Source organism: Ctenopharyngodon idella, chromosome 12 (assembly GCF_019924925.1).
Source record: "Ctenopharyngodon idella isolate HZGC_01 chromosome 12, HZGC01, whole genome shotgun sequence".
In the NCBI taxonomy this organism is placed as follows: Eukaryota; Metazoa; Chordata; class Actinopteri; order Cypriniformes; family Xenocyprididae; genus Ctenopharyngodon; species Ctenopharyngodon idella.
The window spans coordinates 17,514,471-17,530,397 of NC_067231.1; the positions used below are offsets into that span (position 1 = coordinate 17,514,471).

Genomic DNA, 15,927 nt, shown 5'->3' on the forward strand with positions numbered 1-15,927 from the left:
GTTGTAGCACTTGTAGTAAAAAAAAATAAATAAAAAAATCATCACGCAAGGGATTTCCTAGATCTGGTGTGCCTCACTCCCTATCCTGACCGCTTGCTTTGCATAACAAAGGCATGTCTGCCTGTGGAAGGTCCTCGAGGGAGCTTTGCAGAATATGTGAAGTGGGTGCTGGTAAAGTATGGTTCCCTGCTCACTGTGTACATCATGGAAGAGGACGATGCCAGCCCCACTCCGGACCCAGAGCCCAGCCTCATTTAGCCATGCCTGCCACGGATGACAAGCCAGAGCCAACCGCTGAATCAGAGCCCGAGCCCGCCATGAAGATCAAGCCAGAGTGATTGCCAAAGGTCATGTTCGTCCTGGAGCCCAAGCCCATCACAAAGTCTGAACAGGTGTGTGAGCCGCAACAGCATCTTCATCTCTGCTGGTTCAGCCCAGTCCCAAGTCGTCACTGTCTCTGCTGGTTCAGACCAGTCCTAAGTCGTCTTTGTCTCTGCTGGTTCAGTCCAGTTTCAAGCTGTCTACATCTCTGCTGGTCCAGACCAGTCCCAAGTCGTCTTTGTCTCTGCTGGTTCAGTCCAATTCCAAGTTGTCTACATCTCTGCTGGTTCAGACCAGTCCCAAGTCGTCTTTGTCTCTGCTGGTTCAGCCAGTCCCAAGTCGTCTTTGTCTCTGCTGGTTCAGCCCAGTTCCAAGCTGTCTACATCTCTGCTGGTTCAGACCAGTCCCAAGTCGTCTTTGACTCTGCTGGTTCAGCCCAGTCCCAAGTCATTTTCGGCGCTGCTGGTTCAGCCCAACCTCAAGTCTACATCACCCAGCTCCAAGTTTCAAGCTCCAAGTTTCCTTTGTCACCACTGGCTCTGCCCAACTCCAAGTCTCCTTCATCACGGATGGTCCCACCCACCCAGCCTCCCTCTCCCTCTTCCTCTGTCAAAGGCATCCAGTTCCTCTGCCTCACCTCTGCTGTCTCCTTTCAGCCCCTCGGCACTTCCAGTGGTTCCGCCGCACTGCTCAGTTCTGCCTGGGGCTTCCCAGTCATCAGCTCTACCTTGACCCGTGGATCCCTCAGCTCCATCTCAAGCCTCAGAGCCCTCAGACTTGGCTCTCTGACCCATCAGGTCCAGCTCGGACTTCCAAGTCTTCAGCTGTGCCTCATCCTTCCACCCCTCTGGCTTTGCTGGGCCCCTCCTTCCCTACAGTTCCATTATTGTTAGGTGCACTGACTCCACCCCGGTCTGCCAGGCCCACACCTCCACCTCTGTTCCCCGTACCTGTGGATCCACCATGGCCCTCCATGCCTTCCATGTCACCCTGGGTTGTCGTCTCCTTGGATCCACCTGGGTCCTCCACCCTGCACAGCTACACCTCAGCCTTCGTCCTGATGACCCTGCTCATAGTCACTCCTTGGCTCCTCCGACCATCATCTCCTCACTGGTTCCTCTTAACTGTTGTATACTCATACTCCATGGCTCCTTCCTCCATCTCCATCATTGTGTTTCCCTCTGCCAGATCCTGAGTCTCATCGTTCTTCGTCTACTCCTTGTCCTCTTCGGGAACCCCCTCCCTTCCCCGCTTTCACAATCATGTTCTGTTTGGGTTCATTGTCATGTTCTGTTTAGTTTTCACTTCTACTGTTGTTTGCCTGAGTTCTCATTTATTTGTTGTCATGGTTTCTGATTAGATAAATATTATTAAAAATATATTTACAGTAATATAATTATTTTTTACTTATTATATTTTTGAGTCATTACATTTAAACAAACAAAAAAAAAAATGGTATGAAAGTTTTGGTTTTAAACCACATAAAACAACATGAATACAAACAGTATACATTTCTAAGAACTTGGCACATGTGTTTTAAAATATTTTCCTTTTCTTTATCAGGGACACAACTGCTAATGCTATTTGTTTATTTGCCTGAATAATGAATTTTAAATACTATAAATATGTGTACAGTTGTACAAGACTATGTACAGTGTGGCTGTCATCATTCCACTATAATTCCATCAAATTATTCAAGCAATAGCTCTTTTGCATACAGTGATTACGGGAAACATATTTCATAACCACAAATACGAAGTTTGTTTTATGAAAAGTTTAAGATTTCAAAAGAGCAGTCAGAGCCCAAAATCAACAAATTGTTACCATACGCTCTGTCTTTCAATAAAGCTGTCAAGAAAACATACACACTAACCCGACTATAATAAGAGCGATTGATGTCACTCTCTGTTATGTTCTTGATCACCATTGGACCATTAAGGACCAGTCCAAGCTCAAAGATAACTTGTTTAAAGTGACCATAGCCTCCCTGTGTGATATTTGTTGTTATTTGTGACTGTACTCTCAAAGAGCTTCTGCTTGTTCGGGTGTTATGAAGAGTGTTCTGTAAATATTTTGTAACCGTCTACCATGCCAGTGAAACCATACACTTGCTACAATGTGGAAAACATTGTGACTACATACTCGTCTTCTGCTTGCCAGAGACTGAAAGCAGATCTTGGAACTCAGGGATAGGAATCAGTCCAGTTGACTGGGTCATCTGACCTGTTCTAAGGCAGCTGTCCTGCTCGCAAGCCCCTTTCCCCATGCTAAACGGGGGTCAACACATTTAACCATGAAGTTATGGGAGCAATTCGAGGAATAAGCAGAGAGAGGCTTTTGGGGAAGCCTGTACATGACGCTTTTCTTGCCATCTGACCTTTCCGCTGTGACACTCTAACTGCTAATTCAAATACCAGCAGCATTTGCAAAGCTGCACAAATCGGCTTCATCAAACTTGGTCATGAAGGCATATAAATTAACAGCAGGGGCCTGTTTTTGGAGTCTGACAGTGTAGACTGAGTGCAAAGAGCTTTGTGTGTAAGACTAGGTCCTCAAGCGATGCATGTCTGTGTGCGTGTGTGTTTGAAGTTTCTAAGTCTAAACAAGGTTGTTAGGCCTGTGCTGATAGGTCTAAATGTGTGCTAATGATGAAGTGTTAATGGAGGGTTGGGTTGATATTGACACTTTAAATCTGCGCTATTCCCAGTGGACCAACGGTAGGATTTGACACTGTGTTTGGGGCGGTGCGTGTATGTATGTGAGTCTGTATAGGTTTGCTGGTTTGTAAGTGTGTGTGTTCTCATTGTCAACGGTGCGGAGTTTCCTCAAGGGTTGTCAGTTCTTTATTTGAGTAATGTAAATGGGCATAAAAAAAAACTACTTTTAGTCATTTTAAAATAGAAATGGATCACCACCTTCATACTTTAACAGAAACAAGAAATAAAAAAGCAAAAAAGACTGCAAATTATTATTATTTTTAATTCTATTAATATTCTCAGTATTTGATTTGCTATGATTGGTATTTGTCATAATTTCCTTTAATTATGTGTTCATTGTTCAAAATGTTGCAGTTAAATACAGTCCTGTATTTGAGTACTTAATACGTTTACGTTCACACACAGTTTGGTTATTTACAAGAGTTTCAACTGCATTCTATAACTGAACTCACTCCTGTAAAGGACTCACAACCTCATTTTCTGCATTTTGTTTTGTGTTTTCAAGTGCAGTTTTGGTAACTTACAGAGACAGAGATATGATCTGCTTGTATCTGAAGCTTTTAGATCCATTCAGCATCTTACGCCAGAGCTGTTCCCGTCAGCTTTATGGTCTGCGTGTGATTCAAATGCTATGATAATTAAAATTTGAACAGTTGGGTTCCAGATGTGAAAATCCCATTCATTTTCTGCATGTGGGAATTGATTTTCACTATATAGCCTAACCTAAATCTTTAAAGACAGATCTATTGTGAGCTATGAGGTTGCGAACCGATGATATATGTTTTTGTTGAAAACATCAGTCCATATTATTTTAACATTTTTTAAATAATCACAATTAATGGTGGAATTATTTGTTAAAAAAAAAAACATTACCCAAGATTCTGCAAAGAAATCTCCACCACTCAGATGAAGCCCTGCAAATGATGTAATAGTCAGTCTCCCTATGTGCTCTCAAAGTACTTAAATATTTGTAGCTCTATATATGCATATTTTCCAATAAATGTAAAATATGTTGTTTTTATACACAATCAACCTCTTTAAATCAATAGTTTTATATTATCCTTGGTTTTGAATTATGTAATTTGCAATGCTTCATAGGAGTGTAGTTCTTTCCCTCATTAAAGCTGTTAAGTACACAGTCTTGTACCTTTGTCTTTTTGTCTGATTTTCAAATAGTTTTTGCTTCAAATCAAAGTTTCTATGTTGTGAAAAAATGCTTCCAGAACTTCTCTGCTAGCACAATCCTGCTGAAAAATCCAGCAGTGCTGGTCACCAGCATAAGGTATGTTTTGCATGCTGGTCCCCAGCATGGGAAGCAGGAGTGCTGGTGGACCAGCTCAGTTTTGCTTGAGAACAGCATGACTATGCTGGTCCACCAGCTAGACCAGCACTACACCAGCTCTAACCAGCATAAATCTGGACCAACATGGAATTCATGCTGGTTTATGCTGGATTTTTCAGTTGGGAAGAATGAGGATTGACATTGGCTACTCATTCATACAATACTGACTTGAATACTGTATATAAGCTGTTGTGTGAACAGGGCAATCTGAGAGTCACATGAGAGCAGTGACATCTGTCCATCTAAAGTACTTTAAAGCAAAAGTGAGACTTTCTTTAGGCCTATGTGTTTTATGAATTTTAAATGCACTCTACGGATCCTTTTTCTTCTAATTTTCCTCTTTTTTTTTTACCTAACAGGGGATTTTTAATGCAAATACATTTGCATGGCTCGACTCATGGCTCATAGTTGTGTTAGTTTGTGTGTTTAACACAAACAAAGGGTCTGCTGCTTTTAATACACCCTTTCTCACGCACATTTCTCTGTGTCTTGTCTCACCAAATCTTGCGTATTATTAGGCCACCAGAAATGTGGGTGAGCATGTTTTGGTGGCCTAATAATGTGCAAGCTTTGGTGAGACAAGATAAATCCAATAAATACTACAATAGACTCATATATATATATATATATATATATATATATATATATATATATATATAGTGAGTCTATTGTAGATTTTTAGCATGGTAATGGATATGACAATGTTAATGTATTTGGTCTTGGCGGAATAGATCTGCTACGTTGCTGCTGAATTGCTGCTGCTGTAGATTATTGCTGTTGTTGTAGATTATTGCTGCTGCTGCTGCAGACCAAATACAGGAACTTGCTACTGCCAATACATACGCCGATACGCTGGTGCGAGTAAAGACATAGTGCTGCTGCACAAATAGCATATATCAACAACCCATAGCAGATCTATACAGGTGGAGCTGGGGAAGGTGGACTGTTTTAGAGGAACTCTGAAGCGCACTGCAAACTGCTATAGTGAATGTAACCAGCCATTTAAATGTGCTCATTGGCTGCAGAAGTGACATGAACCAATCAGCTTGTGCCACATAGTTAATGCTGTAATTATCATCAACTTGCATTAAGGACCCATCAGCCTGCACCATCTAGAGTTTAATGACTGAACTATATATATATATATATATATATATATGGTATAAATCAAAGAGAGCTGTATATGTAAAACCAGTGAAGTGATTTGTTATTAATATCACTCATTATGCCACAACTGAAACATTAATTTAAATCACAGGATTTCGTATAGTGGTATACACGCCCATAGCAATGTACTCATACATCCATAAACACATAAAGAAGGTATTTTTGGCCCAGTCGGTTGGACTAAAATGAGCCCTCTGTAATTCACTGGAAGAGTTTGGGGTGTATAGGTTTACAGTGTATGCCGCAGGCACATCCTCTCACTAATGTTACAATGCAATGTTATACCACCATTGTTCAGATCCAGAAAATGACACTTCCCTTAAGGGCATGCACATCAACTTACAGGCTCCACACAGCCCCACACCCCTCTTAAACCAACTTGATTTGGCTAAAACATCATCCATCAATGGGCAAAACTCGCTAAAATACAATATCTCTCTCTCTTGTGCACACTGAGAAAGACTGTGGTAACAAACAGTAAGCAAAACAACACATTAACTGTTTACATTTTCATGTTTTACAAATGTATTTCATAACATTATTTCTGCAATGTATTTGTGTGTGTAGTAATTTAATATTTTGTCCTATTTTTCATTAATGATTTCATGTTTCATGTCCTAAATTCCTAACATTATTTCTTTTATTGAATTTATGCCTCAGCCTTTCTGTGTACGTAAACACAGTAATTTTTATATCACTTTGTATTATTTATTTCCATTTTTATATATATTTACAGTAAGTAAATATAGTCTGCGCCTTTTTGTTTATACAGCTTCAGAAGCAGCTTATATGCTGCATTTGTGGTGTAAAGACAGCAACAATCCCCTGTTACAGTATCTGCTGATAACCATCCAACTAAACAGCACCTGTTTTACATGTTTTACAGCCCACAAGAAAAGTACACGCTAAAATTGCATTTAATTGACTGGACACGTGTAGTAACCCAAGTGCGTGACCTTTCTCTTGGCCTTGGATTCCCCTGACCTTTCCACAGTGGACACCTGTGTTGGCAGATAGCAGGTTTGTTCACCTGAGAAGAGGAGCAAGGAGTGTGCTGTGAAAGGACCACACACTCCTGTGCAGCGAGGCCAGCTTTCCCTCACAATGGCTGGAATTATCCAAATCAATACACCTTTGTGCACCTTAAGCAGAGAGGAACTAATGCCAGTCGAGGTCTCAGACTTTATTTGAGAGCTGTAAAGAGCAAGATCTTGCACATTTTAATAAATCTGTGTCTGGAATTATAAAAACCTGTTTGTCAATCAACTTTCAGAACTAATGCACCTAAACATGAGTTGTGTAATATAACATGTCAGATTTCATAGACAATAATTCCCTTTAATCAAACATATTCTCGTGTTCTCTTTTACAGTCTGAGACTCAATATATCTTGATCCCACAACAACACAAGATAAAATTAGTTTCATTATACTGTATGCAAAGTAATGAGAATATGTTACAAAACAAAAACAGAACAATGGAGGAAAGCAGCAGTGAAGTTCCATATTGTGCACTGTCTTGTGCTAATCATTGTGATATGGGTATGATTATGGCAGAATATGTAATTAAAACAAGATTCTCTCTCTTCTGGAACATTTGAGTAGCTATTATAACAGAAAACTGCTGAATGTTTGTAAGAAGAAATGGAAACATTCTTTTTAGCTTCACCCTGCTTTTGTACTGGAACAGATATCTCTATTTTTCAAAAACCATTTAATGGTTTAATAATTTAATGTAGACTGATTTTATGTTCTGTTTTCGTAAAATTATAGCTGATGCACAAATCACAAACTCTTAAATCTTTTGAAAATTACTGAGGAAATGATTGCATGTTCCAATTTTAATGCCAATCTTACATGACAGAGGATCATCCATTTATCTGTGCATTTGTGTTCCCATGAATAAGAGCTCAATACTCATTTCTAATCTCCGTCTGGAGTTTGAGCCGAAATAAACACAACACTACCCCCTGCATGGTTGGCATGGTACTGCAGCCATATGGTGAGGGCAGCCACCCAAGGGGGTTTGGCTATTCTAACATAGCCAGTCTTTTGACTGCCCACTTATTCAGGAGGAAACTCTCTGACCTACATGTAAAGCAAACAATCAGTTTGTTTATATGTGCCATCACCATACCACAATAATAGGCGAGGCAATCTCTTTAAACGGTTGTACAGGAACAGTGGAAAATATGCACAGTAAGCACTTTGCGAGCAGATTTTCTCTCCATTATAGTGGAGTAAAGAAGTAAAATGTTTTTCTCCATTGATGGCCATTCAAAAGTACTCTTACTCTTACTATTTCTTCCATAGAAAGATATGGTAAAAATAGTAAGAGTAATGCGTATGTGGTTCCGAATTCCGAAAAAGAGAGATACTTTGGCAGGAATGGGTAAATGCTGACTTGGCAATATGACCCCGACCCTTAAAAAATTCTGGCTGCGAAAATGGCACGTAAAAACTGAAGTAGCCTATTTAGAGCAGGGGTGGGAAACTCTGGCCCTCGAGATCCACTTTCCTGCAGAATTCAGCTCCAAACCTAATTAAACATACCTAAACAAGCTAATCAAGATCTTTAGGATTACTAGAAAACAACTGGCATGTGAATTTGATCAGGATTGGAGGTAATCTCTGCAGGAAAATTGACCTCTAGGGCCAGAGATCCCTGCTTTAGAGGTCCTGTTGTTCCACTTGGTAAACTGTAACCTGAATCTATAGTGCCACCTACTGGAATAATATTCTCATTGTGTTAATCATGTATTAATCATATACCGTCTGATCTCTTTGCTATATCTCAGTATGCACATGTAGATTTCCCTTTAAATTCTTTGGTTTGTTTACTTCCATGTCATCCGTCAACTTGAACATCCTGTTCTGATTTCTGTTTGCGTGCATGAATAATTCTTGTAATGCTACCTGTGTAGCACTAATTTCCACCACTAGAGTTCACTAAATTACATCATTAGAATACTTTGTTTCAAACAAGTTGTAACTATCTCTTGGAGTAGCTTAAATGAAAGACATTGTGGCCACATGACACTGAGCTGTAGTTTCAAATAACTCAGTGTGATACAATTCCTGATTATAATTTTGTCATAAGGGACAGAAATGCAACCGAAATGTTGTGATTTGGAATAAGTTCCAGATGTAGTTATTTGTCTTGTAGGTCCTCCACTGACTTCTATGGTTCTTAATGATCGTATCGTCATTAAAAAGTGCACCAACATATCTATGTGTGATCCTCAGGTCAAATTGGACCTACAATGAAAACTCTTTATTTATTAAAAGCTTATTTTTAATTGAATATCGTTGAAATAACACGACTCAAAGTTCAACACGTTTTACACAACTGACAAAGACTTTTCCTGGTTAACCTCATTAACTTTTATAATTTATAATCTCAGGCCTATTTCATAACTTCTTCACATGAACACGCGCGCGCACACACACACAGACAGGCTGCATTGCATTCTGAAGCCCGAAGGTGAACAGTCTTTTAAGAAAAACGTTATAAACTACATAGAAACTCGTTATAAACTGAAATAAGTTCTTTAAACCCCTAACAACGAGTCTAAAATAGACTTCAATTTAAATCCTACCATTAACCCTTCATTTAACAGACACCTTATAGCCTAGACATTATTTGGTCCATTGACGAACCCAGCAGGCTCTTCTAATCCAACCCTCGGGTGCCTTCCTCTGTTTCCCCACGCTGCTGCTCCTCTGTCTGTACACACACGCTCCCCCATCCGGTGCAGAGTGGACGCGGCGCGGCTTAAATCATCTGACGTGTTTTGCGCATTTCCTGAACTGGCGCTTGAGCGTAGGGAGGGAGAGAGTGAGTGAGTGAGAGAGAGAGAGGGGGAGAAAGAGAGAGAGAGAGAGAGGGCGAACAGGGAGGAAGGCTGCAGCGCAAAAGACTACATGAGCGTGTAGCTCAAATGCTTTCGCCTTCTCAAATCAACAAAGAAAAGAAGCAGCTGAATATCTCGGCGAGTGGATGGCAGTAGTCTCCGAGCGGTTCGTCAGCAGACTGGGAGAAGGAGGAATCCCAAACGCCTCTCCCACTCAACGCATATTGGAAAACGAATAGTACAAGACAACCCCATCTGAAGACCATCACATTTGGGATATTTTCCTCTATATTACTGCCGCTATTTCGCCTCCTGGACTCGTTTCTGTACTCAGCGCTATTCCAGACGTAGGGAATTCGATTGTTTACGTATGCTTTCCCATTACGAGGAAAGACGGGTCGTAAACAAAAACAGGAGCCTCTGGGTTTGCATATCGCGTTTTTGCATCCTATTTGATTGTTCTGCTCAAATGAGAGAATCAGGTTGATCCGTGTAGTGGTTTGAGGGATTAAATCAGCACAGCATCCATCTATATGTGCATACTGATGACGTGATGACATCTATGAGTATAGCGACCCCCTGAATCAAAACCTGAAAACGTCTGTTCTTGCAAAGAAGCCAGCTGCATCTCACTTGAGCGTCATCATGGTGGTTTTTAATGGAGTGTTGAAGATCAAAGTTTGCGAGGCGCTGGACCTGAAGCCCACTCCATGGTCGCTCCGGCATGCTGTTGGACCGAAGACCCAGACCTTCCTGCTGGACACGTACATTGCCCTCAACGTGGACGATTCACGTGTGGGCCAAACTTCTACCAAGCAAAAGACAAATAGTCCAGCTTGGAATGATGAGTTTGTAACAGAGGTTTATGATGGGAAGAAAATTGAACTGTCCGTCTTTCACGACGCACCAATTGGCTATGATGACTTTGTGGCCAACTGCACTATACAGTTTGAGGACCTGCTGCAGAATGGCAGTAGGCACTTTGAAGATTGGGTATGTTTATCTCACAATTTATTGGCATGGTGTAATCACTTCAGTCTGGCCCCTGGGGACCCCTGGGGGCCCCTCAACACTACACATTTTGGGTGTCTTACTATTCTCTCACACCCAAGGTTATGGAGCACTTCTAATGAGACAGGATTGAGAAACGCTGGTGTAATCTAGTGCAGTGGTTCTCGATCCCGGTCCTGAAGTAGCCCAGCACTGGACATTATGGATGTCTGCCTTTATTTATCACCCCTGATTTATATAATCAGCTCATATACCTGCACAAAGACCTAAAGTTGGTGTGGAGACATCCAAAATGTGCAATTCTGCAGAATTTAAAAAAACACTGATCTGTTGTCTAGGCCATAATTTTCACAGGGGCTGGTCGGTTTCTCCTTCTCCCCAGCAAAGCCCCTTAATTCCCAGCCTTCCTCATGGGTTCTCACGCTCTGGGGGTTTTCCCATTTCTCGACAAAACATGTTCTTGCTGCTGTTGAATCCAGACCTACATTTACCATTTCCGTCAAGTGAAGCTGTTTTGCAAATTGGCTTCATGAGATGTAATGCTCTCATGCTAGAGAAGGAAATAATCAATGCTTATTATGCAAGCTGTAAAACGAGTTTGACACATAGTTTGCTAGATGTATAAGTTACAACCTGTCATTTGTCTTGCCATCTTTTCTGACAAATTATGATACCTCTAGTATAGTGCTACCACATAGACCTGAGTTTTTCACCTTGCTAGTCACCTTATTTTGGATTTTGTCCACTTGGTAGAAATAGGCTCATTTAGAGCTCAATTCATTGGCTTTCATTAGAGTTTAAATAGGGTTGGCACTTTTGTGTCTTCTCTTTTGAGAAAAGAAAGGCTATATGCAATATAGATTGTAATATTGTTTGCAATTACATGCTATTGTGTGTTTTTATAGGGTGTATAACGCACATGCAAACTAGTAATTATTATTATTTTTTTTTTACAATAGTCTAAAAGTGGAATGTTTTGATGCTGCTGTGTTATAATGTGTTTCAGTGTCATGGAAAAATAGTCAGAGATTAATTTAGCATTCTAATCATGCCTGGAATTATGAGTTGGTCTGTTATATAATCTTCGCCCAGCTGAGGGGCTGCAGTGTGGAGTGCTTTGTATGTTTGGTCGTTAGACACCCAGGGAAAGGTCAGCATATATCGATTATGTCGCTGCATTGGTCAATCTTCCCCTCCTGTCGCTGGCAACTCGCGCTGTAAATGTGTCAGACGAAAGAGTGAGAAGGAAATCAATTTAATCTCTGCATTCCCCCATCACGGCTTTGACGACCAGCCTAATCATCATAACACATCCTGAGCCCTCTGTCTCACTGCCAGCTCTTTATTTCACCTGTGTAGTAACATTAGTCAAGTAAGAAATTGTTAACCCATCCCAGTTGTATATGCTAAACTAATTGTACGTTTTTTTTTGCAAATATTGCTAGTTTCCAAATGTTAACCTTACAAATGTATCATCACAAAATGTACAAATACTTGTTTTTTTTTTCTCTTAGACCGATAGTCTAGTTTTGGCTGTTGAAAGGGTAAAATTGCATTCACTATGCCAATGCCAATCATAAAAAATGGCTCTACAAAAAGGGCAGTTTGTGGCATATGTTAATTATGGCAAATGCATCGAACATAATTGGAGCTGAATGTTTTGTCAGACTCCATAGCCACAGACACGCTTGATAACAACGATTCAGACAGAAGCTCTGGTATGTCTAATTTCCCAGAGAGGCAGAGAAGTACAATCTTCATCTGCCATGTCTCGTTTATGCAAATTAATAAAGCAAGAGTTTGCTTTTAAGAGACAGTGACCGGAGACAAAGGGTGAAGGTGTCTGGTAATCAGAGTTGTGCGCCATTCAAATTTGAATTGAGAATGTTTAAAAATCAATGCCTGAATTTAAACAGAATTTGAATTGAGGTAACAAATAGGACAAAGAATTTTAATTTGAATATTAAGAATTACAATGTAAAGAACATGTAACGGTATTTATTATTATTTTTTTTTATATCGAAAAGCAACTTACAAACTAGCGGTTTGATAAAGCCTTGTTTGAAAGCGTTTGAGATTTAAAAAGCTTCAAAAGCCTGGAAATGTACGTTTTTAGGCTTTGCAGACACAGAGAATAACACATAGACAGATAATATAGTTCATATTAATACTTCATCATATTTAATTAACTTTTGTGGACTTTTCTTTGAACTATAATTCAGTAAATTTCTCTTCCTGTCATTCCAATTCAAATTTTAATTAAACTCAGGCCCCGTTTACACTAGTGCGTTTTTGTTTTAAAGCGGCGTTTTAAAATGAAAACAATCCTCGTCTACACTGGTGTTTCCACAGCGTTTCAGAAACGATCTCCGTCTACACTACACGGTCGAAAACGCATGTCACATGACCATTCATGCACACTGGGTATGCGCGTACAAGTGTAAACCGCTGCCTCTTGCGCATGTATGTAGCTGCAGTATTTAAAAAATGCAGAGTTTAACTGCACAGTGGCTGCTAAAAATTACAGCAAAGCCAGCAAAGATTGCAGTTCAGTCTCCATGTTATTGTTTACATGGTCGTCAAGGATACGCAGAGCGAATGTGGGCAGCCATTACACGGTTGTCAAGGATACGCAGAGCGAATGTGGGCAGCCACGCCATCGTTTTCAAAAGTCTCCGTTTTGGTACATTTACACTGAAACGCAACCCCAGCGTTTTCACACTAAAATGGGCTCTGCAGCGTTTTCGAAAGTCTCCGTTTTCGAGGTTCGAAAACATCAGCGTAGTGTAAACGATAGGCGTAACCGTAGCAAAACGTATGCTTTTTAAAACGAAAATGCACTAGTGTAAACGGGGCCTTACTGTAGAATATGGACAATTCAATTCAAATTCCAGCTCAATAATTGAAAGAAAGTCAGTTCTTTAATTCTGAATTTTACACAAACATGTTGGTGATGTGATGTTGAATTTGTTGGGGGTTTTTTCCTGTTAGAATACATGGCGTATGAGCCTTAGGATGTAAACTTCTTGAAGTTTTTAGCGTTGTCTCGAATGAATAGAGGGGCACTATGTCTAAGACTGAAAAAGAAACCAAATGAGGCTAATTTTTAGGAAGACAGTTGTTTCTTGGCTCATCATTTGAGTAGCAGAGACTGGAGCCAGACGTCTCCCGAGAAACCCATACTGTTCACTCAGTGGACTCACATCCAATGAGCTTCATCTGTACATTTACTCCCACTGTTACCCACACAGGTGGAGCTTTATTCTGCTTGGAACAAGGAGAGCATGCTTGCTAATTTGGATAACCACCTCTACTTTAACAAACACAAACAAAACCACTAAGAAACAGTAGCAGCAGTGTTACAAAACTGTTTAGTGGAAAAAGTAACCAACAAGGACCTCAGACCCTAAAGAAGACGCTGTTGTGTCATGTTTGTTGCTTTACCACTTCTCTGTTGGGTTTCTGGCCTGTAATCGTTCCCCAGTACATGTTGCGGTGGCCTGGTACGATGCAATAAAGTTTTCAGAAATTGCACCACTTTTGGACAAACACATCTTCTTCTAAGCTTATGGTTATTTTAGTTTGAGTAGACGTGTTAGCTTGTCTGTGTAGCGTTTAGCGGAAGAGGTAATTGGAGCCTGGTCTTTGTGGATGGTTCTCAGACACTACTAAGACAGCCTCCCGTCTTTGTTGTGTGAGGCAGGAACGGACTGAATAATTTACAACCCTTCCATCAGCCTCTTTATGGAATGTCTGACCCTGCAGAGATCATCCACAACACCCTTAGCTCAAGTTAGCAACAATCCCATTATCACCAGCGAAAGTGGCCCTTATCTATAGGGAAATCCTTGCCTTCAGTTACCAGCCTTTTACTGAGGAGTCATCTGAGAAAGGGGACCGCTTGTGGCAGGGAGAACTTCTGTTGATCTTGTAGCCATTCATTTGCTCTTGTCTTTTTCGGGTTCATTTATTCTCCTTCCTCATATTGTCCTCCTTCTGCTGTCCCTCTGTTTCCTTCATTTTCTCTCTACTGAGTTTCCTTCCTTTCCATTTTGTTGTCCAAACTATCCTTGTTAATTTCATAGATATTCATGCTAGTCCAGGCCATTACAAACCAGCTCCAAATGCTTAAAACACATTTCACTAGGAGTGTTGCTTTAGCCACAGATAATGAGCTTTAAAGGCCTGCAGTTTCCTTAATGTCTTTCCACTGCATTACAGCTTACATTACAGTTATCGATTGCACTCAGTATTTTACAGGTTTATGCCCAGCAGCTCTCTTTCCATTGTGTCTTCTTAAATGTTGGTGTTAGCCATACAGTTCTTCCTGGTTACTGGACATTGACATCATCTGCCCTCACTTCTCCCTGGCCATTTGCGCAAATAGGCCAGGCTGAGGCTAAAACACAAACTCCTCCCTCTCCTTGGCATACCGTTGCCACAGGAACCCGCATCACCCTTTTGCCAAGCCAAAGCGTACCGGTGTTGATTAAGTTCCTTCACCCATCAGAGATTTCTTAGGAATCTCATATCTGTGCTTCTAGACTAAGGTGGCAACATGTTGACTTGCACAGACAGAAACCTTCCCACGTCACGCCAGTTCACAGTGTTTTTCATCAGTTCTCAAATCTCTGGATTTGAAGGGGGAAGGGTGAATTGTGGGTAAGCAGGATCAGTCCATCCAGCAGCACTAATTAATTTCATGAAATGACTCGATGAGAGACCGGTGAAATGTCTTTATATGTTTGTTGTGTCCTCTTGTTTAGTTTGGTTTGTGTGAGTGCTGTGCAGTTTTGTGTGTCACCGCCGGTTGTCTAGCTTTCACATGCTGCGTTGAGCTCTCGCCTGGGGCACATTGAGCATGCTTACAGTGAAAGGGAACAATACAGGTGACATATGAGATACTCTGGCAAATATGCCTGATCTGCACCGCTATCTACATGACCCAGTTACTCACACACTCACACACACTTATACTCTCAGCTCCAGAGCAAAATACAGCACATATGGGAATATTGTCTCTTTGTAGCTAGTGCTAATGGGTTTTAAACTTCTGACTTGTTGATCTTTGGTGTGGATTGAGGGTTAAATTTATATTAATTAGTGAATGGAAAATGGCATCTATTACAATGTGATAGATTTCATATTAATCTTAGAATTTTGAAGCCATTTTTCTCGGTTCTAGTGTTGGCAGAGTTTTGTGTTTTTTGGGCATCTTTTTTCTTTTTTTTTTAAAGAAATTAATACTTTTATTCAGCAAGGACACATTAAATTGATCAAACGTGACAGTAAATTCCATAGACTGTAAAAAAAAAAGTATAGATGACGCACCTCCACTCTCTTCCATTGTAGAAAAATGAAGCTGCCAATGTACCAATATGGCGCTGATATCTTGTGTTGATTCGGGACCTTAGTCTGCGTAGTAGTGAGAGAAGTAGAGCCGCTATCAAGGCCCTGCCCACACTCCTGCAGAATGGTTTACTACAGTTTACTGCAGAACAACTCATTAATGTTGG

General features: G+C 40.6%; 1 protein-coding gene across 2 annotated transcripts in view; it reads left to right on the forward strand.

The window, feature by feature from the left end:
• Positions 1-9,326: 9,326 nt before the first annotated feature.
• The window catches only part of prkcea (protein kinase C, epsilon a), a 66,788-nt gene continuing 60,187 nt past the window's right edge, over positions 9,327-15,927 (forward strand). The window contains exon 1 of one of the 2 annotated variants that reach the window (XM_051915061.1): positions 9,327-10,393. In XM_051915061.1, the coding sequence (XP_051771021.1) occupies positions 10,046-10,393 (348 nt within the window). In that variant the 5' untranslated portion in view covers positions 9,327-10,045. The remainder of the gene's footprint in view (positions 10,394-15,927) is intronic. The other variant, XM_051915060.1, reaches the window with a different exon arrangement.